Below are 22,948 nucleotides of genomic sequence, written 5' to 3' on the forward strand. Positions count from 1 at the left end.
TGGAAGATTACGACTCAACTTTGAAATGTCCAAAATGCCCTTAGCCTAAGCAAACGTGTTGACGCCGTGCCTGCTAACTCCCTTTTATAAGATAGTAGTAATTAGGGCATCTGACATTTGCTAAAACACAGCCAAAAAAAACACGACAAAAACCGACCGACTTTTGAATCAATCAAAAACGATTATCATGTGCGGAAGGAGATCACTTTAGAATCGATTTTCTAATTGATGCTGATGTGTATAATTAAAGGAGGTACATATTTAAAGTGGTTTAATTATTAGTAATGGGTGCTTAAGAACATGCAAAAGAGCTTTTCCAAAATCTGAACCAAAAGTGTGCAACACTATCTTGTATTCAGACGCTCAATTAGAACAAGTCGTCGTTCGACTGTCTAAATAAATTTTGCTAGCAAATTTAAGGGGCAGTCAATTTATTAAGCTTGTTCAATGTACTAAGCCTTTTTTAATCCCCGGAGGTTTGGACAGTTGGACCTGTGCTATGAATTTTGCTTACAAATTGTTGCTGTAAACGTTCTTTTTTCATTAATAGTGCTGAATATTTTTCTTTCATTGTGAGTCTCACATTTGCAAGACTTGAAGATAAGTTTCTTTAATTCCTTCAAGATTTGATAGCTTACACTCCGTAATACTCCTATCATGTTACAAATTCATCTCTCCTTTTCTCTTTCTCACTCTAGCTAAACATAGTAAGGATCTTCTCAAAATTCCAACATATATGTAGACAGATAAACCTTCACTATCATCCTACAATATCCAGAAAAATACTGCTTGTGATTCTTTTCAAGAAATGAGAAAATGCATACAAATACACAATATGAGAGATTATACATATTGTATTTGAAGTCATCATCATGCTGACAATGGCAGATCCCAGATTTTAACTTCGTGCACTCTGAGTTGAGAGAGTACAACAACATAATGTATTCTCATAAGTGGGGTCTGGAGAGGGTAGGATATACGCAGACCTTACCCCTACCTTTGTGGGGTAGGGAGGCTGTTTCCTGTAGACCCACGGCTGAGTTGAGAGAATAGGTCCTGAAATATATATGTAACTCTATCTATAATTATTTCCCGCAAATAAATAGGGTTCGACCTTAAAACACTGGTGAACCCAAAACCCTTGGTTGGATCCGCCTCCAGTCATACACATTGGGCTTCTAGTAAGGCATTGAAATCTTCCCTAGCCTTGCGCATGCGAGGAGTCATGCAGGATGTGGGCGAGTCCGAGTCAGGGGACGATGTAGAAAACCGAACTTGGCGTGTAGCCACGTTCGATTTTCTGTCATCTGCTTTTGCTGTGGTACTGTTCTTCAACACCCCTTTCGGCTCCTTGTCAAAAACAAATCCTGTTGTTACAGGAGAACGAGTGTCCTTATCATCACTGGATTGAATGAGCTCAATTGGAAGATCAAAGAAGAGATTGGACTCATCATTTTCTTCATCATTGATTATAGCTGATGATGTCCATGATCCACATTCAAATTTCTCCAATGACACTTTCCTTGAAACATTGTGTCCAACTCCAATATCATGTACTATTTCAGGTTCTACCCTCCTAGCTCTCACTTGTTTTGCTTTTCCTAAACCAGGAATAAACAAACACATAGCCCCACATTTGAACTTTTTATCAATAGACTCCACTTTATCTTCATCGCTAGACTTATAAAGTACTTTGCTAATTTTGCTTGCCTCGACGTGTTTAACACTACTATTATTGACCTTTGTGAATCCAAGAACGTGTTTTTCTGGTGGCGTGGTTGATCTTCCTTCACCGCACGACTTGCTCCTGCGTAAGTGGTTTTCTTTCAACCGTTCGAGGTTTGCTAATGCCACTGAGTTTTGTCTAGCTAGAGGGTTGTTGGAGAGAGGAGAAGGTTGGTGGTTTTGGTTTTTGGAATTTTTCTTAGATGAATTTGATGCAAATCTTGGTGATGAGGTTGCTGAATTTGGAAGGCTGTTGCTCAAGAACTTCTTTGAGGGTGGTAAAGGAAGAGAAATTGTTAAAAGGTCAGATTTGGGATGTGTATTTGTTGATTCCTTTAAGGAAATTGGGAAGTCAAATTCATTTGATGCTTGAAGATCCATGAATGAAGGCATATTTGAACTCTGCAGTTGAAAGTGAGAGTGAGATGGTTGCCATCAATTATGGAATGATGTATTTAAGGGAGAAGCTAAACATAGATTAACCAAAGATTGTGGGGGACATGTCTTAGCGTCTCTTAGTTATGATTCTCACGTCTTCCTCTCCCAACGTGTGTGGAAAACAAATTTCATTAATCTATTACGTAATACTTTTGACTTACCATGAACTAAGTGGACGACAAGTTCTATTAAGCAACTACCAAGCAAAATTTTTGAGTTTATAGGTTCTGGACTATATCAGTAAATTTTTTATAACAAATACTCTCTCCGTTTCAATTTATATGAACTTATTTTCGTATTAGTCCGTGCCAAAAAGAATGATCCTGTTCTATATTTGAAAACAATTCACCTTTATGCATTAATTTATAGCCACACAAAATATATGTAACTCATTTAACATCACAAGTTTAAAAGTCTTCTCATATTTCTTAAACTCCATACCCAGTCAAATGAGTTCACATAAATTGAAACAGAGGAGATATATAATTTTGGCCAAAGCTACTGACTTCTATCAAACCCGTAGCTAACACTATAGCTCCACCTCTGCCAACAAGGGTGCGGTGCGATGATTAAAATCCCTCCACACCATTAACCAGATGTCTCGATTCCAGTCATGTGAATGAAGAACTTGATAGCAAGCGTTTTACTATCCTTCATAGGCTTATTTGACGCTAATCCGAATTAATCGCGTCAGTGAGTTTCGAATTCCGGATGCTTAAGCAAAAAATAAGTCTACTAAGCAGTTTTCTGGCATAGCATTCCACCGGCATCAAAGGTTTATGTAACCCTCTATCAACTCAAAAGACTAAAAACAAATCTTAAAATATTCTTAAACTATGTCTTCAAGTGTAAAAAGAACCCCAACTACATGAGTTGCTATATCTTAGTCAACTTAATCCTGACTTTCGAACTCAAATTTAATAAAATGAACGTGCAACACACGGCTGAATAAAGAATTATACAACAAACAATTATTGAGAAAGGTCAAAAGCAAGCATTTTAAACACTAGAAAGAGACGAGACGAAACGATAACGTCGTATATGAAAGAGATCTAACTGATTCACTTACATAGCTAAAGTACGCATTCATTCACAAAGAATATGCAGAATGAATTTGGTGCCTAGAGAGGGGAGAATTTATACTCAATACATGAGCTCTATATAAAAACTGATACACATAAATTTTCTATAGCAATATTCAAGTTCCACTATTGTATGATTCAAAGGACAAATCGTGTAATTTACGGACCCTGCAAAAATACCAAAAGCTGTATCACTGTAGAGAATTATAGAAGAGAATCAACACAACAGAGATGCCAATGATGACTGGAAATGCAGAGACCAAGTATAAAGCTCCGTATCCCTGCACGAAAATGTCCCTCGTCAGAACCAGCTCCAAAAGAAGCGGTAATGACAGCAACATATCTGGCGATGTTTCATAATTACAATTGGATTTTCTGATTAAGTTTTAGCTCAATAAGTACCTGATGCAGTCACTACATCAAGCACATTGTCTAAAACAAAAACCTTTAGTTAAGAAAATCTTCAGAAATCACTGTTTGATGGAGTTATATGATAATGCATCTGAAAAGATTTGAGCTCTCTGTAACGATTCTTTTTTAGACCAGCAATATATTCTTCCACGAAGCTAAGGCTTTTCTGAGCTACTAGATGAACTTGATCTATAGCCTGTTGGCCAAGCTGTCAAAACTGCTTATTTTGAAAAGTGCTTTTCGGAAAGTAACCCCCATCCCCCCCCGCCCCCCTCCCCCTCCCAATCCCAATTGATGTGAAGATGTTTGACTGTGCACGGAGTTTAAGAGAAAAAGAAAGACTATTGAAACTTGTGGTCTAAAATAAGCCGTAGAAATTATTGTGGCTATAAATCATTTCATTAAGGGTAATATGAGAAGTTTGAAGTTCAATTGTTACTAGATATGGAAAGACGTCACTATTTTTGGGACCGACTAAAAAGGATAGAGTGTCACATAAACAGGGACGGAGGGAGTAGCAGTTTGTGTTTGTCTAACCAATTTAAAAAACATTCCGCATACTACAACAACAATTTGTGCTTGACTAAGGTTCCAAAAGTGCTTATAAGGAAAGCTATTTTTTCTAGCTTTTGCTGTTACTCAGAACACTTTCTTTTTTTTCCTAAAAGCTTAGCCAAACACCTTAACTCTCCAAAATAAGCATTTTATTAAAAAAGTACTTTTGGCTTCCCAGAAGCTTTGGCCGAACAGGCTATTAGTCATGACCTGATACTTAAACTTTTTAAGAGATTTTGCCAGGTATCCAAACAAGAGCATGTAAAATTGGTGCATTTAACATATTCCACGAGATTGTAAGCTAATTATTAGAAATGGTACCTAGCCAGCCTAATGAACAATCAGAACAAAAGGGATAACAGGAGAAAATGTTTAAGCATTATTTCGTCGACTAACCAGAGCTGGATTAACGTCTGGCTCGTCACTATTATCTGCCTCCTCAATTTCAGCTGCTGAATCCCAGTCAATCTTGAGCCGCTTAGCAGCCTCTTTTGGATCAATACCAGTGTCCGTGGCTTTTGCATAGAGGGATCTGCTCTTATTTTGCTTTGTGGCTTCAACCTATATCCAACAAGAATACAGTATAACTACTAATTAGCTGAATGATGAATTGGTGCCACAACAAAGACATCACATGTCCAGGGGATGTATAAAATCAATCAAGGAATCTCATTCGATTTATGGTGAATTTGAGATTTTGCTCTCCAAAAAGTTTACATCCCATATTTAAAACAAAAGAAACATTAAACTTCTTATCAGAGGCCATCTCATTTATTTTTAGCTGATTCAGTACTAAAAAAAGAATAGTTTTTTTTTTTTTTTTTTAAAAAAGTAGTAACTTGTTGATATTTCATTATATAGTTGTGTCCAGAAGAATGCTTGAGGTCATAATCATACCTCCAAATTAGGCCATGAATTCATCTCTTCCGCAAGCATCTGCAGAGCAACCTTATCTTTTGGTACTTTTCCTTCATTAATCTTCAAATAGAAATTATAATAATAAAGGATTTAGCAAGGCAGTAGGAAATATATACTTAGAATCATGGACTGACACATTAATAAGAAGAAAAAAACAATAAGCACTCAAAAGACAATCAAAGCCTTTATCCTTTAGCCGGATGTTGATCAAGGAACATTAGAGTATCAATAGATAGTATTTTTGTCCAACAAAGATGCTTCTTTTAAATTTAACTATGAACAATCTGATCTATAAATGCATATATAACTCGTTGAGAATCTATTGAGGTGAACAAGAAACAAGAAAAAAAAAGAGCTTCTAAATTCTTTGCTATTCCACTTTCTCATTTTACGTGACATATTTTCCTTTTCAAGATGCTATGAAATATTCGACGCAGTTCTGTAAGTAATTTGTTTGCAGTACAATTCACACATTTCAAATTTCACATTCAGACAATGATGTGAGATTTCCCATACTGAACAAACTTTATACACATCTCAATGAGTAGTTCAGTGATTTCTTCAATTAGCAATAAAATATTTAAGTCAAATTAACTTATTCACTCTCCAGAGCTAATCAAATTGCACCACATAAAATGGGGTGGACGATAGTTAACATTTAAGTCATCTTCCTTGAGAACATCGATAAATTTCCTTAATAACTTATTTTATGACATGCTGCTGCCTATTTAGGTTCATTTTCATATTTTCTCCAAACTTCTAGTTTAAATATCACATTGTTGTTAGAATATATCTACCCTGCTGGAATTTTATCTTTGTTAGTATTTAGCCAATATGCATGTAAATGCCATCTACGGTCATCACATTTGTTCTTTGCAAACAGAACCTCAAATAACATCTTCAATCGCCCATATAAGGACCTTACAAACCTCAACTACAGAGATTCCTTCCTCACAGCTTTATCTATTCATCACTTCCGGGATGGTCTTCCTTGCAATAGTGCAAGCTGCTTTCCCTTGCTCAGTGAAATATCAAAATTTATCCAAGCTCTGAGATGTGGCTCAACATATAACCAATGTTTCACAACGATGCCGTCTTTGTTTTATGATAATCTTCTCCTATGCAGTCACCATATTCCTTTATACATTCAATCAGCTAGGTATGAATTTGTATGCAACTTTAGTTTAGTGCTTAAATTCTCCTGAAAGGGCTAAGAAATTTGATGATAGTAAATTGTGTAGCACAATAGTGTAAGTTAAGTTACTTGTTCTAGAGTAATACCAAAAGTAAAAAGAATGTGCTCCTATACTTTGCTTGTTGTAGAGGAATACCAAACGGTAAAAAAGAATGTTCTCCTACTCTTTACACATCATTCTGAAAGAGTGAGCACAGTCAATCCTACAGATTTCGGATAAATTGTTTCTATAGAATATTTAATGATCAATTGTTTCTAAAGCTTAAATACATTTAGGACTAGTAAAATTGTGTTATAAACATATTAATAGCATTTATCCCTAGCAAGCACACCGCGAGACACACTTTTTCTTAAAAACAGGTAATTTATCAGAAAAATCCAAAGGGAGTATGGACCGATAGACCATCAAGTAGGCATAATCTGAGTGTAGGATCAATAACAAACGCCAAAATATAAATTTTCCAACAGGGTCTAAAATGAAACCCTTAATAAATTCAACTTGAACCTTCAACACCAACAATTTTCCTGCAATAATTTGATTCAGTCTCCTCTCACATCATTGTTAATGCCACATACCTATATTGTGTAGTTCACTTTATATTTTCCTTATCACAAGGTTCACATACAAATGCACATACATACTACAGGAAATCTTTGGAAATGTTTATCTCGTAGTATGATGTAGTTGTGAATTTGATCAACTGCTCCAATAATAGCTATGAGACTTTGCAGAATTAGTTTCTCTGACTGCAACTTCTATGTTTCATGAAACTTTAATCTGAAGGGCGTTCCGGAAACCTCTACTATTTCATCATATTGTTTGCACTAGTCTCATAGCCATCTCTTTTAACATAACCTTTCGGTGTCTTCCTTTATGCTTCCCTCAAATCAGTATCCCCTCGGTCGTCCCTTTATTCAATATCCGTCATGGTTTCTCTTCCCCCAGGGAATGGAACTAGCACTATAATTCCGAGTCACCTATCTAGTATGTGAGTGAGCACGCCCTACGGATCTCCTTTGTTCAATGGGGGAGGGGTCATACCTTCCCCGCCCGCTTAGTTTCATAAGTCTAAAATCATTGCATATAATTTCCAGGAAAGAGTTTTAGTTTCCTTTTAACTTTGCCTCTATGAGCTTGCTCATGTTGCCGATTCCAAACTCAACTAAAGGAAAGTTGCGGTAGGTTGATAGCCAGTGTAAAGGTAGCCAAATTATCATGAGTCTCAAACAACATCAGGTTTGTCTGGGACCGGTATAGAATAGTGAGGATTCATATAGCCGACCCCCAGCTAATTTGGGATTAAGGTGGAGTAGTTGCTTTTTGTGGTGTTAATTTATTTTTAGTCTTCATCAAAATTTGATAATATCAGTGTGTTTCGAAGTAGTATTTAGTTGAAGCGTTGGTTGCGTAGTTGATGCGAAGAATCTTTTACGCAATAGAGTTAAATATAAAGATTCTAATTTATCAGACTTCAAGTAGTACGAGAATCTTTCTTAGCTACATGTAACCGTAGAATTGGCTCTATATAGAAAAGGCCAAGAGTAGAGAGAGCTAGCTCAACGGACTGAGAAGTGTTCTTGGAGTTATTGCCTGTTGGCTCAATGGACTACGTAAATAGAGAAGCTCTAAGCAATACAATATAAATAGAGACAATAAACAATTTAGCTAAAAGTAAAGAGAAATCGGTTCAGAGAACGGACTTACGAGTTAGAGAGTAAACTTAAAAGGTACGAGTTAGAGAGTAAACTTAAAAGGTAGACTTTGATACCATATGAAAGGCCTAAACATCAAACGGAACTTTTAGGAAATACCTCTCTAGAAAATCCTTACAGAACAGAAGTGGAAAGCACTTATAAAGGAGAAATAGGAGAAATCTCCACTTGCTTTAACACTAGATGACAAGGTGTTAGATTATTTTTGCTGCCAAAACCTATTGATTAAACAAGGTCCCAAATGCAGAAAGGACGGTTCCAGTAGTTCATAATAAAACTGTTCTCCATCTTATAACTTGTCGTTTGGTGAAAAACATTCTTCCTCAAACTGAAAAAGTACAAAAAGGGAAATGAAAATAAGGGGGAAAGAGTTCTGTTGGACGAAGAACATGATAAAGGAAAATGAATGAGAAAATGAAGAGGAGAGAAATACGAAGCAATGACAGAAGAACGTGACATATTGTATTGCTTTGTCAGTGAGAACCTCTGTTCAATTGAGCAAACTTTGTAATCAGCATGATTCAAATATCTGCCTATTTCAGTGCAGATATAATACCAAATATTTCCTAAAACAGGTGTTAGCATCCTTTTTCACTGTTCCAAAATCAAGGCCTGCTTTCAAAGTGTTTCCTAGAAACGAAAAGGAATTTGCCACCAAACGATGTCAATCCCTCTGGTTTCTAAAATTTTGAAAACAACAAAAGAGCAATTATATTCTTTTTCTTACCCAGCAGCTTTTTTTGGCAAGAGAAAAAACTACAAAGCATCTTTTGGACTCTTATTGCAACGTTTAATATCCTAGTACACGTAACAGGGGACACAACCCTCTCAGTCAACTTCAATATATCACACTGTGACTCCTTCTAAAATGTTATGTTGCAACATATTGCAAACGCACTTCGCTGACTTCTAAATTGTGGTCTATTTTATTAGATTCTTCCATTAAAAGGTGTGGAGCTTTTTATATTTACTTAGAACAAACTTCCCTTTGCAATTGCACCAGAGAAAACACTTCACATTGACATGTTCTATTCTTATGGTAAATCAATTTATCAATTACGCTTCATTCTCAAGCAGATGATCTATTCATATTAATTAGATGAACTATATTTCTCCTTTTATGAGCAGCACCGCCAGTCAAATATCCATATAAATAGGTCGGCATTGATTTGAAGCATTTGTGGAGAAAATACTTACTTCTTCTAAACAGGCAGCTAATTCATCCCTAGTTGGAGCATTTTCATCGTCAATGCCAAGCAGCCGCTTCCGCTCGACGTCCCTGGGGTCTTCAATCATTATAGTCAACTTAACCTGTAATAAACCCAAAGGAGTTAGTCAATTTAGAAACAATTCAACATTTAAATAACCCGTTGAGCTAGTTAACTAAAACAGTCTATCAACTATTCCTCAATCCCAAATTAGTTGGGATTGACTATGAGAATCTTTCAGTATCCTTTCCACTTAATTCAGGTAAATTTCATTTCAATACTAAATAATTTGTCTTCACAGGAAAATTAAGCACATTAAGATTCTTTAAACTACGATTCTCTAAATCTCACACTTATTTCTGTGAAAACGGGACCTAATGTAATAAGTTTTATAGCCTGTTAGCCAAACTTCTGGGTAGCTAAATGTGTTTATTTTAGAAAGTTGAGGTGTTTGACCAAGCTTTTAGGGAAAAGTTAAAGTGTTTTTGAGTCGTAGAGGAAGTTGTTTTCCGGAAGCTAAAACAATCACTTTTCCCAAGAAAGAACTTTTGAAACTTGGCCAAGCACAAATTACTGCTCTAATATTGGCAAAAGTGCTCTTCAAATTGATTAGCCAAACACGAACTGCTGCTCTCCAGAAATACTTTCGGAAAAGCATTTCTGACAAAAATCACTTTTCCAAATAAGCAAATTTTGTTAGCTTGGCCACACAAGCTATAATCCTAGCTAAGACAATCAATATGGTACTAAAAAGGGAGAGGCACCAACATCTTTCAGATAACAATAGCTAAAGAGAGATGAAAATGTGCAAACACAGTGACCTTTTGAAATAAACTGAGAACTTAAACAGGTGGAAAATCCAAAATATTAAAATAAAGATGCAACCTTATAAGGGCTCAGTAGAAGAAAAATGACTGAAAATAAATCCATACCTCACCAAACAGCATATCCCGATTCCTCTTGAGAAGCTCCAAAGCCTACAAAAAAAATACACGATTTTGAATGTCACCTCACTATAATTAGAAAACCGCACAACCCATATCACAATTATAATATTCCATCTTTCCCAATTTATGTTGCACCTTTTTCTTTTTAGTCTGTGCCAAGAAAAACGTCACTATACTGTAATTAGAAACAACTTAACTCTAAATTCTCCTTTTTACCCATAATGAAACTATTTATAGCCACACAAATTTATAAGATATGTTTCAAACCACACATTTCAAAAGTCTTCTTTTTTTCTTAAACATTGTGTCACGTCAAACGGCGTCAGATAAATTGAGATGGAGGGAGTAATAGAATTGGGTAAATGCAAAAAATTAAAAGGACTAAACTCTTTTAATTTGAGAAACATATACAAGGGATTCAGGATCTAGGTCATCATCATCTTCTTGAGTAACAGTAGAAATAACACTTTCTTCCTCATTGCTCAATTGGTATCTTCCTTATTCACAAATAAAGGCCCCATAGAACTGCTACTATTCATAAAGTGGAAATTTTGCAAATTTTAGCGTTTTACTTCCCTTTTTGGTATGTCCCAAAAAGATTGCTTCTTTCTATATTTATTAAATTGACATTTCAACCATCCCACTTGGTAAATTTAGAAGCACAAGATTCAAAGGACATTTTAATACATCACACACATCTTTAATTTAGAACCACAAGATTCAAAAGCGTCTTTTTATTTCTTAAACTTTATGCCCAGTCAAACTAAGACACTTAAATTTGGACGGAGGGAGTACAATTTTGAACCCTGCGGGGTCGTTTAGTAGTTAGTTAGGAGGCAAGTTATTCATGTATTAAATCCTAAAGGTAAGTTAGTCATGTATAAAATTAATATGGTGTTTGGTTGCAATTTAGAGACTTGTATAAGTTATGAGAAAATCTATCTCCTCCCCCATCCCGATTTAAGTGTCTTACTTTCCTTTGTGGTCTGTCCCAAAAAGAGTGTCTCTATCTATATTTAGTATGTTGACAATTCAAACATTTTACATGGCAAATTTAAGATCACAAGATTTAAAGTATTACACATATCTCTAATTTAAGACCACAAGATTCAAAAGTGTGATTCAAAAGTGTCCATTTATTTCTTAAACTCCATGTCATGTCAAACTAATACACTTAACTTGGGAAGGAGGGAGTATTATTTTATACAGGGATTAGTTATTCAGGGTTTAGTTATTCGTGTATTAATTATTCACTCAGAACTAATCACTGCATAACTCTAACCAGCTATCAAATGACCCCTACACACATCAGTAAACCTCACAAGTATAAAAAGACAATCAGGTAAAAGCAGCAAAAAAAAAAAAAAAAAAAAAAAGACTAACTCGTTTAATTTGAGAAACGTATTCAAGTGATTCAGGATCTGGTTCATAATCATCATCATCATCTTCTTGACTAACAGTGGAAGTGACACTAGCTTCTTCATTGCTCACAAATAAAGGCCTCAAAGAACTGCTTCTTCCTCTACTACTACTACTTTTAAACTGAATTTTTTGCAAATTCAAGGAAGAGGAAAGGTGTTTATGAGCAGAGGGTAAGAAGGGAATAGAGCAAATTTTGCAGGGTGAAGAGGATAACAATGAGGAAGAAGAGAGAGGTGGGAATGGCAGTTGAAGCGCCATTGGAAGTGAGGATATTTACTTTACTTGGGATAAAGCATATGGTTGCGGTTATGAGTTAACTGAAAAAGGATAATAGGACAACAATTAAATATTCATTATAGGGAATGGTCTTTTGGTCACTCCTTGGTCCCGTGTTTGTTTGCGTTCGACGTTTTAAAATCTTCCTGAATCCCTCCGTCCCAAAAATAAGTGTGTTAAGCAAAACAAAGTAGTACCAAAACACTCCTTCCGTCCCATATTATTTGTTTATTTTTTCTTTTACACACCTCTTAAGAAATCATAAATAAAGGTGTATTTTTACTACACTACCCTTATTTCTCTTCAATTAAATGCACTCTAATCAATATTGATTACAATAAAAAGCAATTAATGTTAAGGATAAAATAGGAAAACTATAATTAATTCTATCTTGATTTTGTAAATGAACAATTATTTTGAGACAGATACTTTTAGTAATGTGGACAATTAATATGGGACGGCGGGAGCAAGGATTTTTTGACAAAAGTAATCCAATTAACGAAACTATTATGTTTTATTTTTGAAATTTCCAAAACTGATATAAACGTATTTATACTAATTTTAACTGCAAATTACATTGCTTTTCTGTCACTTTGGTCCACGTGCCCTTGACCATGTACACAAATTCAACTAAATTAATTTCCGAGTAAATGGTTTGGCACCCACCGTGGGGCCAGAACAGTTGTGGAGTTAACACAAACGTTGGAAACGTTACGGGCAATGTTCAGATTGGCCCGGATGGATTGCCCTTCATGATCTTGCAGCAGATCCGTCAACCCAGAACACAGACGAGGTAACATCAAGAGGCATTCCTACATACCCATCAATCTAAAGAGGACCAAACTCCTACCACGAACCCCCCCCCCCCCCCCCCCCCCCCCCCCCCAAAGGCGATGCAGATCTTAAGGGAGAAAAATCACACTTTGAGGGTAGAAATGGAACACATCATCGCTGCACTTGCGTCCAACCCTACTGCTAGAGTCACAACTCCCAGTGGCATACCTTTGACCCCAACCAATAGGCACGTCACCAATGGCAGCGGGCATACAGAGGCGAGAAATGGAGATGCATCAGGAGGTGAGTCCGCCCCGGAGGATCCTTTCCAAGAACAGGTCCTGCAATTCATGAAGGAGATTATCGAAAAAGTAGACCAGACCGCCAAAGAAGCCGAAAAAAATTTAAGGAATTTTCGAGGCGCCTGAGCCAAATACCAAGGGTTCCCTCGGTCATTGAAGGTCCGGTTGCAAAAAAGTATATCCAAATGGCGTACAAACCAGAGGCCACTCCAGAGTTGATCCCGAAGCTTCAAGATGCAAGATGTCCCCAAATATGATAGGACAACAGACCCGCAAGAGCATATTATGGCCTATACTATAGTGGTCAAAGGAAATAATTTAATGAAATCGAGTCGATCTTGATTAATAAGTTCGGAGAAACCCGAGGGAGCGGGGGGGGGGGGGGGCGCTCTAACATGGTATTCCCTGCTGCCCGAGCATTCAATCGGCTTATTCGCCATACTGGTCGACATGTTCATCAAGGTGCACGCAAGTGCTCGAAAGGTGAAAACCAGGAAAGCGAATATCTTCCGCATCTCTCAAGGAGACGTCTTCGGGATTTCGTTACCCGATTCCAGAAGGAACGCATGCTTTTCTCCATTATAACTTTACTATCGATGAAATGCAAATGGTGGTTGTGTTAGTTTTCGCGCCTATTCGGAAAAATTCGAAATAAACTAGGCTTGGAAGGAATAAGGCTATGTTGATCTTATTTCATAGGTGTGTGTTGTTCATGACCTATTAATGTGGAAATAGCGGGAAAGACGAGGGACAAAAATCGGGAACTTAGGAAATTAATTTCGGAATTTTAAGACGAGGCCATGATCAATTGGGCCAAAAGAAAAAAAAAACAAGAGCAAGTTGGCCCAAAATTAGGGGGTGGCCGGCCAAGCCTTGGCCCAAGCCCCTAATTTTATTAATTTTCCATGTGATCATTATTATGTATTAATAGAAACTTCAAGAGAAAGAAAGAACAAGGAAGAAGAGCAAAAAAAGAAACTTTGAGAGAAAGAGAGAACAACCATACGGTTGCCTCCCTAGCCGAGAATCACCATCAAAAAAAGTGAGGAAAACAAGTAGTTTTCTCTAGCAATTCAACTCATTAGAAGGTAAGGAACAACATAGAGTGATTGTTGAAGCTTGGAAGGCACTCCTCTTGCTAAAGAGAAGCCTAGCCGTGTGGAGGAAGTGAAGGAAGAGGTAAGATTTCATTCTTATTTTCATATATTATGGATGGTTTGTAGGTGTTGTGAAGTGTGGAAATGATGGAAGTTATGAATATGTGGATGTTGCAAGTTGACCGTGTGTATATGTGTGTGTGTAGCCGAGCATATGTGTGATATGTTAGGAGTGATGAAACAATTCTATCTAGCTTGTTGTGTGTGTGTTGTGATGTGTTGAAATGAATGAAAATCATGAAGAATATAATGTTGATGTTGGGAAAGTGGCCATATGGCCGTTGGCCGTGTATGTGTGTTGTGTGTTATGAGTAATGAGTTAATTGTATTTAGCATGTTTGTATGTTGTTGTGGAGTGCGGAAAATGAATGAAACTCATGAAATTTTATTTGTAGGGGCTGGCCGTGTATGGGCAGTGGCAGGGCAGCCATGGTAGCCTAATGATATATGGTGTTTTGGTTGTTGTCGTCATGCGTTATATGATGTAAAAATGATGGTTAGTGATCTCTAGTTGAAGTAAAAATTGTGTGGGCTGATTTTAAGGATTAATACGACGTAATGTAGTTTCTTGAACTTTTAAGAATAATGTTGTTTAAGCATGGTTTGTTGATGTAATTTGTGAATTGTGAAGGAAGGAATATGTTTGGTGTTATTCTTGGGTTTGGAGGCAATTTCGGGTAAGTTGGAATAATATTTGGCTTGTTTGAAACATTGTATGACTTGCTTAGAGTGTTCTTGCATATGGTTGGATTGTGTTTGGATTGAATAACAAAGTTGGAATATATATATATATATATTGTGAATTGATATTGTAGTTTGGTTGTTGGCTTGGTTGTTGTTGGATTTGGCCGAGTATAAATCTCGGGGTTGGTGTATTTACAAAGGAAGTGCTGCCTTGCAAATTTCGGTAGAATTTAATGCTCGTTTAGAATTGAATTCATAAAGGCTTATGGCTAATGATAGTATACTTGGCGTTATGTAGATCTTGGCAAACCCGAAGCTTGAAGGTTGGCTTTGCTTGCGAGCGAATAAGGTATGTAAGGCATCGCTTTCTCTTTTGGCATGTCTTAGCGACACTAGGTTGTGACCCGAGCCTTGGGGTAATTCTACTCTTAGAATCCGAGCTTAGGTATGAACTTTGTTTGTTCCTTAAAAATCTACTCTTTGATGGGACCAAACAAGACTTTTATGTTTTCAAAAGATTAAATTTCAAAGGTTTTACAAAGAATTTTGACTACAAAAAGGGTCCCGAACTTCAAACGTCCGTAACTTTTGCATACGAGCTCGGAACGCCCCAAAACATAATAGGTAAGCTTATAAGGCATAACTTTCCCCAAACCACCGTAGTCGGGCTCGGATGGGGGCCGGCACCCGTTCGTGGGGCCCGCGGCTTTTATGCTCGTCCTTAATGATTCTTGAAGAAAGTTAGTGTTATTTTCTCTTCGACTTCCGCATATGGTTTTCTTATTTGATTAATGAGTTATGAATATGGTTTTATGCATATGGTTGCTCACGACTCTGCTCGTGCTTATGGTCATCACCTCGTTCACCGGATCCCGGCCGGTTATGTTCGTGCGCAATATGATATATTCCGGTGTGATGCTGTGTTACGGTTCACCGAGCTCCTCTCCTGAGGGCCGGGTTCCGTTTGGTGTGATGCTGTGTTATGGCGTTACGGATGGCTATGATGTGTGACGGGGATTGTCGGGTTACGGAGATATGAAATTCTTCTGGTGTGATGCTGTGGCGTGGCGCCAACGACGACGGGCGGGCGACCACCGTTCTAAGAGCCTTTGCATGAACTATATTTTTAAACTAATGTTTTAATATTTTGCATATCATATCTACTTTTGTATTTTGCCATTATGATTACTTGTATTCCTGCTTTACATACTCGGTACCTATTCCGTACTGACCCCCTTTCTTCGGGGGCTGCGTTTCATGCCCGCAGGTACCGACGCGCAGTTTGAGGATCCACCCGCCTAGGGCATCTACTCTGCGTTTTGAGAGTGCTCCTTCGTCCGGAGCCTACATTTGGTATATATACTTTTCTGATGCATATGTACATATTCATTCAGGGGTACGACGGGGCCCTGTCCCGTCATATGATTTTGTTACTCTGTTTAGAGGTCTGTGGACATGTCTGTGGGTATGGTTACGTCTGTACAGCTATATGTGTGTGTTATGTGTTTTTGGGCGGTCCACCCGCCGCGGCAGTCTAGTTGGCTTGCCTTTGTGTATACTATGAGATTCTGTACGCTACGACATATGTTTGCTATTTTGCGACAACCTGAAGCCATATGTGATTATGTATGATTATGCGTGGTAGTATGTAAATTCTGAGTATTAGGTGCGTACGAGTGTCCAACTCGGACACTAGTCACGGCCTACGGGGTTGGGTCGTGACAAAAGTGGTATCAGAGCGGTTAGTCCTCGGAGTGTCCACAGACCGTGTCTAGTAGAGTCCTGTTTATCGGTGTGTCGTGCACCACATCTATAAACAGGAGGCTACAGGACATTTAGGATACTGCCTTCCTTTCTGATCTTAGATCGTGCGATAGAGCCGTTTTATTAGGATGACTTCTTTCTGACGAAATTGCTATATTTTCAGCTATGCCTCCGAGAAAAGCGACGGCAGCCCAGAAGGGCAAGTCCACAGCACTCGGCGAGACTAGTCAGGCCGCGAGTCACTAGGGCCCGTACCCGGCCGAGGAGACCGTGCCTCCGACGGCCCGGCTCGGCGACGCCACCCGTGTCGAGGGGGATTAGAGAGAGAAAGCGATGCGGTCGCAGATCGAGGAGGGCGGCTTCACCGCCAGTTTCTAGAGCTCCAGCACCTGAGCCTCTAGCCCCACAGCCAGGGGCGGAAGATAGAGCTATGCGAGAGGCGGTGCAGTTATTGGCCAGATGGGTGGCCGGTCAGGAGCAGCGACGTGAGTCAGGTGGTGATCAGGTACATGGGGTAGGTAGCTCGAGGGCCCGTGAGTTTTTGACTTGTAATCCTCCGGAGTTCTTTGGGACAAAGCCTGAAGAAGACCCCCAGGAGTTTCTTAGGGAGATGCAGCGTACCTTACGGCTAATTAAGGCCTCTCCGACGGAGTCAGTTGAGTTGGCCTCATACAGATTGCACGAAGTCGCGGCCAACTGGTACGAGTCTTGGGAATTAGCTAGGGGTAGAGGAGCCCCTCCTGCTGTGTGGGATGAGTTCACGGAGGCTTTCCTGAGACATTTTCTACCACCAGAGCTACGGAGGGCCAGATTGGACAGGTTTCTATCACTCAGGCAGCGAGGCCGCAGTGTCAGGGAGTATAGCTTGGAGTTTGACTCTCTGGCTCGATATGCACCTACGTTAGTAGCCGACATGACCGACAGGATGCATCATTTTATTCGGGGTTTGGATAAGTATCTGGTCGATAATTGCCTAGCCGTAGCTGCCCAGCCGGGAATGGATATTGCCCGCGTACAGGCGTACGCCCAGGGCATGGAAGATAGACATAGAGGACATCAGCCGGATCGAGATATTGACGGGAGCCAGCCCCGAAGAGGGCTAGGTCGGCCGGGTATGCTTTGGGATTCTCGAGGCGGACGGCCTCGGCGGCGATGCGGTAGATATTCCTCCCGGCCATCCCGAGTACACCCCCGGCCGCTTCGGGCGGGGGATTCGACGGTGCGGGATATTCGGGGAGCGGGACGAGCTCCGGGGCCTCGTTCTCACAGACGGGCAGAGGTACCGATCAGCCAGGGCCATCCAGACCTCTGTGTTCCCACTGTGGGAGACACCACCCTGGAGAATGCTATCGGGCCACAGGCGCTTGCTTTATTTGCGGGCGTCGGGACCACCTTATGCGAGATTGCCCGCGTGGAGGTAGTGCGAGTGGTGCGGCTCAACCTACAGGTTCAGGTCCGGTTCCTCTTCTTCGGTAGCTATGCGCCCTGCGGGGCAGGGTACGCCGGCACCAGCGGGTCGTGGTAGAGGTCGCGGCGGAGCCTCCAGTTCCAGCGGTCCACCGAACCGCATATACGCGCTAGCTCGTAGACAGGACCAGGAGGCAGTACCAGATGCAGTCACAGGTATATGAATCCTTATTAGAATTTATATTCTCATATATGCATATCTGTAGTATAATTGCTGCTTAACGGCGGCAGGTGGAAATTCGAGGGTCGATAATTAGGTATTGATAAATAAGAATGATTAAGACGCATTCATTGTTATTACGGACTTGGGAGACTAGGGTAAGAAGTAGTAATATCCATCGGTGACAAGTGAGTATGGAAAGCCGAGAGAAGGGCAAAATGGTAATTGTGTTACGAGGGCGTCCGGAAACTGTCAAGACTTTATTTTACTCCAAATTACGTGACAAAGGTCGTGGGGTAAGGTGAGAGTGATTTTACTAATGTTAGAACATCGTATTCCACCGGAAGTTCGAAGTTAAGCGTGCTAGAATGAGGGAAATTTAGGATGGGTGACCCCCTGGGAAGTTTTGAAGGTCTTACAACTTTAGTCAAAAGAGGTAAATGGGGAGCTAGAGCAGTTTAAAGGGACCTAGAATATACTGAGCGGGCGGAAAACTTAGGAGGCTGCGTAGGCCAAAATGGACTAAATCGGGTACAAAGAAACGAAGGTGTGTCACAACGCTAGGATCAGGGACAAGTTGAGTGGCGCTTGGAAAACTTTTGCGAGGGAGATGTTGGCAATTATATATGTGTGTTTGGAAAGCGTATAGTACTCTATGTATGATCGTATTAGTGGGTGAACATATTCCGTAATCAATGCGACGATATAAGAAAAACATAAATTGGGCAAGACGACGAAGTTCAAGCGAAAAGAAAGAATAATGATAAGTGGCAATAAAATGAGCGCACCCCAAATAAATGAGGGGGAAGCGGGCGCGAGGATTCGATAGAGATGTTCGGATTACGGGTAAACTTCCTCACGGGGAAGAATACGACGAGAGAATGATAACGGATAATCTACAGCGAAGCGGTGAAAGAGAATACGACTATGCTGGAGTAAAGGCGACGACGTGGCCAATAAAGGAAGACCCCCCGAGACCCTTATACGACCTTATAAGATTAGCCGAACATTCGAGGACGAATGTTCTAAAGGGGGGAAGGATGTTATATCCCGAGTTTTCGCCTATTCGGAAAAATTCGAAATAAACTAGGCTTGAAAGGAATAAGGCTATGTTGATCTTATTTCATAGGTGTGTGTTGTTCATGACCTATTAATGTGGAAATAGCGGGAAAGACGAGGGACAAAAATCGGGAACTTCGGAAATTAATTTCGGAATTTTAAGACGAGGCCATGACAATTGGGCCAAAAGAAAAAAAAGAAGAGCAAAGTTGGCCCAAAATGAGGGGGTGGCCGGCCAAGCCTTGGCCCAAGCCCCTCATTTTATTAATTTTCCATGTGATCATTTTATATATTAATAGAAACTTCAAGAGAAAGAAAGAACAAGGAAGAGCAAAAAAAGAAACTTTGAGAGAAAGAGAGAACAACCATACGGCTGCCTCCCTAGCCGAGAATCACCATCAAAAAAAGTGAGGAAAACAAGTAGTTTTCTCTAGCAATTCAACTCATTAGAAGGTAAGGAACAACATAGAGTGATTGTTGAAGCTTGGAAGGCACTCCTCTTGCTAAAGAGAAGCCTAGCCGTGTGGAGGAAGTGAAGGGAAGAGGTAAGATTTCATTCTTATTTTCATATATTATGGATGGTTTGTAGGTGTTGTGAAGTGTGGAAATGATGGAAGTTATGAATATGTGGATGTTGCAAGTTGACCGTGTGTATATGTGTGTGTGTAGCCGAGCATATGTGCGGCATACTAAGAGTGATGAAACAATTCTATTTAGCTTGTTGTATGTTGTTGTGATGTGTTGAAATGAATGGAAATCATGAAGATATAAGTGTTGATGTTGAGCCGTGAAAGTGGCCACATGGCCGTGTATGTGTGTTGTGTGTTATGAGTAATGAGTTAATTGTATTTAGCATGTTTGTATGTTGTTGTGGAGTGCGGAAAATGAATGAAACTCATGAAATTTTATTTGTAGGGGCTGGCCGTGTATGGGCGATGGCGGGGGCAGCCATGGTAGTCTAATGATATATGGTGTTTTGGTTGTTGTCGTCATGCGTTATATGATGTAAAAATGATGGTTAGTGATCTCTAGTTGAAGTAAAAATTGTGTGGGCTGATTTTAAGGATTAATACGACGTAATGTAGTTTCTTGAACTTTTAAGAATAATGTTGTTTAAGCATGGTTTGTTGATGTAATTTGTGAATTGTGAAGGAAGGAATATGTTTGGTGTTATTCTTGGGTTTGGAGGCAATTTCGGGTAAGTTGGAATAATATTTGGCTTGTTTGAAACATTGTATGACTTGCTTAGAGTGTTCTTGCATATGGTTGGATTGTGTTTGGATTGAATAACAAAGTTGGAATATATATATATATATATATATATATATATATATTGTGAATTGATATTGTAGTTTGGTTGTTGGCTTGGTTGTTGTCGGATTTGGCCGAGTATAAATCTCGGGGTTGGTGTATTTACAAAGGAAGTCTTTGCCGAAATTTCGGTAGAATTTAATGCTCGTTTAGAATTGAATTCATAAAGGCTTATGGCTAATGATAGTATACTTGGCGTTATGTAGATCTTGGCAAACCCGAAGCTTGAAGGTTGGCTTTGCTTGCGAGCGAATAAGGTATGTAAGGCATCGCTTTCTCTTTTGGCATGTCTTAGCGACACTAGGTTGTGACCCGAGCCTTGGGGTAATTCTACTCTTAGAATTCGAGCTTAGGTATGTACTTTATTCGTTCCTTGAAATCTACTCTTTGATGGGACCAAAACAAGACCTTCATGTTTTCAAAAGATTGAATTCCAAAGGTTTTACAAAGAATTTTGATTAAAAAAAAAAGGGTCCCGAACTTCAAACGTCCGTAACTTTTGCATACGAGCTCGGAACGCCCCAAAACATAATAGGTAAGCTTATAAGGCATGACTTTCCCCAAACTACCGTAGTCGGGCTCGGATGGGGGCCGGCACCCGTTCGTGGGGCCCGCGGCTTTTATGCTCATCCTTAATGATTCTTGAAGAAAGTTAGTGTTATTTTCTCTTCGACTTCCGCATATGGTTTTCTTATTTGATTAATGAGTTATGAATATGGTTTTATGCATATGGTTGCTCACGACTCTGCTCGTGCTTATGGTCATCACCTCGTTCACCGGATCCCGGGCCGGTTATGTTCGTGCGCAATATGATATATTCCGGTGTGATGCTGTGTTACGGTTCACCGAGCTCCTCTCCTGAGGGCCGGGTTCCGTTTGGTGTGATGCTGTGTTATGGCGTTACGGATGGCTATGATGTGTGACGGGGATTGTCGGGTTACGGAGATATGAAATTCTTCTGGTGTGATGCTGTGGCGTGGCGCCAACGACAGGCGGGCGACCACCGTTCTAAGAACCTTTGCATGAACTATATTTTTAAAGCTAATGTTTTAATATTTTGCATATCATATCTACTTTTGTATTTTGCCATTATGATTCTGTATTCCTGCTTTACATACTCGGTACCTATTCCGTATGCGACCCCTTTCTTCGGGGTGCGTTTCATGCCCGCAGTACCGACGCGCGCTTGAGGATCCACCCGCCTAGGGCATCTACACTGCGTTTTGAGAGTGCTCCTTCGTCCGGAGCCTACATTTGGTATATATACTTTTCTGATGCATATGTACATATATATTCAGGGGTACGACGGGGCCCTGTCCCGTCATATGATTTTGTTACTCTGTTTAGAGGTCTGTGGACATGTCTGTGGGTATGGTTACGTCTGTACAGCTATATGTGTGTGTTATGTGTTTTTGGGCGGTCCACCCGCCGCGGCAGCCTAGTTGGCTTGCCTTTGTGTATACGATGAGATTCTGTACGCTATGATATATGTTTGCTATTTTGCGACAATCTGAAGCCATATATGATTATGTATGATTATGCATGGTAGTAAGTAAATTCTGAGTATTAGGTGCGTACGAGTGTCCAACTCGGACACTAGTCACGGCCTACGGGGTTGGGTCGTGACAGTCACGCCCTCTTAAACCTTTACGATCTAATCCTAACACTAGGGATCAATCCGTATGGTGCGATTTTCATGGCACTCACGGGCACAAGATGACGGATTTCCGACATATCCGAGAGGAGGTGGTCAATATGCTCAACAAAGGGCACCTTCGGGAATTCTTAAGCGAAAGGGCAAGGAACAAATACGAGAGAGCTGGATATGCAGAGGGGAAGAGCACTCCGGATGCCCCTTCGCATGTTATCAACATGAATTTTGGCGAATCTGTAATCACCGGTACCAGTTTCACCGCAACTAAGAAAATGAAGATCTCGGTAACCCGTTGTTGATACCTAATTTTGGCCCTCCAATAATTTTATTTAATTATTCGGAGTTCTTGAATCTCAAACGGAGTGAAATATGCATTTTACAAATCAAAAATGATTTTTACAAAATTATTCCGACAACATTTTGCCATTTCATTTGGAAAAATATTTTCAAATATATATTTTGAATACTTTGCATATTTTCCTATAAATGTCAAGTGTATTTGTCAAGATTTAATTCAAAAATAGTTTTAAAAATTATTTAATTAATTGTTTGAACTATTAATATCAAAATTGACAAATATTTTACTCCGTTAAATCAAGAAAATTGATTATTTAAATAGATAATAAAGTACGTCTCAATTTTATGATTTATTTGGTCTATAATTGCATATTATTTTCAAATTGATTACAATTGAATTTATGTTAATTGCATGAGTCAATTGTGGCT

The 22,948-nt window shown here is 39.4% G+C and overlaps 2 protein-coding genes across 3 annotated transcripts; both read right to left on the reverse strand.

Annotated features, from left to right (window-relative positions):
- Window positions 1–301: 301 nt before the first annotated feature.
- On the reverse strand, window positions 302–2,320 carry LOC132054837 (uncharacterized). Its single transcript, XM_059446805.1, has one exon. The coding sequence runs from the start codon at window positions 2,116–2,118 to the stop codon at window positions 1,162–1,164; it is 957 nt and encodes a 318-aa protein (XP_059302788.1). The 5' UTR covers window positions 2,119–2,320; the 3' UTR covers window positions 302–1,161.
- Window positions 2,321–3,182: 862 nt separating this feature from the next.
- On the reverse strand, window positions 3,183–11,949 carry LOC132053472 (ycf3-interacting protein 1, chloroplastic). Of its 2 annotated transcripts, none has more exons than XM_059445516.1 (6): window positions 11,576–11,949; window positions 10,178–10,222; window positions 9,235–9,348; window positions 5,109–5,189; window positions 4,608–4,772; window positions 3,183–3,526 (listed from the first exon to the last, which is right to left on the reverse strand). In XM_059445516.1, exons 1-6 carry the CDS (start codon window positions 11,870–11,872, stop codon window positions 3,437–3,439), a joined length of 792 nt encoding a protein of 263 aa, XP_059301499.1. In that variant the 5' UTR covers window positions 11,873–11,949; the 3' UTR covers window positions 3,183–3,436. The 2 variants fall into 2 exon arrangements, with proteins under 2 accessions (XP_059301499.1, XP_059301500.1); XM_059445517.1 differs by having other exon boundaries at window positions 3,183–3,413; window positions 11,576–11,948.
- Between the last annotated feature and the right edge of the window lie 10,999 nt (window positions 11,950–22,948).

The sequence above is a fragment of the Lycium ferocissimum genome, chromosome 4 (assembly GCF_029784015.1).
Source record: "Lycium ferocissimum isolate CSIRO_LF1 chromosome 4, AGI_CSIRO_Lferr_CH_V1, whole genome shotgun sequence".
NCBI classification, from domain to species: domain Eukaryota; kingdom Viridiplantae; phylum Streptophyta; class Magnoliopsida; order Solanales; family Solanaceae; genus Lycium; species Lycium ferocissimum.

Bases quoted from the DNA above. Each gene is read 5' to 3' on its own strand.
- LOC132053472 (XM_059445516.1), bottom strand. From the start codon at position 11,872: ATGGCGCTTCAACTGCCATTCCCACCTCTCTCTTCTTCCTCATTGTTA. The intron at 9,349-10,177 runs GTATGGATTTAT...GGTTTATTACAG, and splicing joins GGGATATGCTGTTTGGTGAG to GTTAAGTTGACTATAATGAT. The intron at 5,190-9,234 runs GTAAGTATTTTC...TTCTATTTGAAG, and splicing joins TAGCTGCCTGTTTAGAAGAA to ATTAATGAAGGAAAAGTACC.
- LOC132054837 (XM_059446805.1), bottom strand. From the start codon at position 2,118: ATGCCTTCATTCATGGATCTTCAAGCATCAAATGAATTTGACTTCCCA.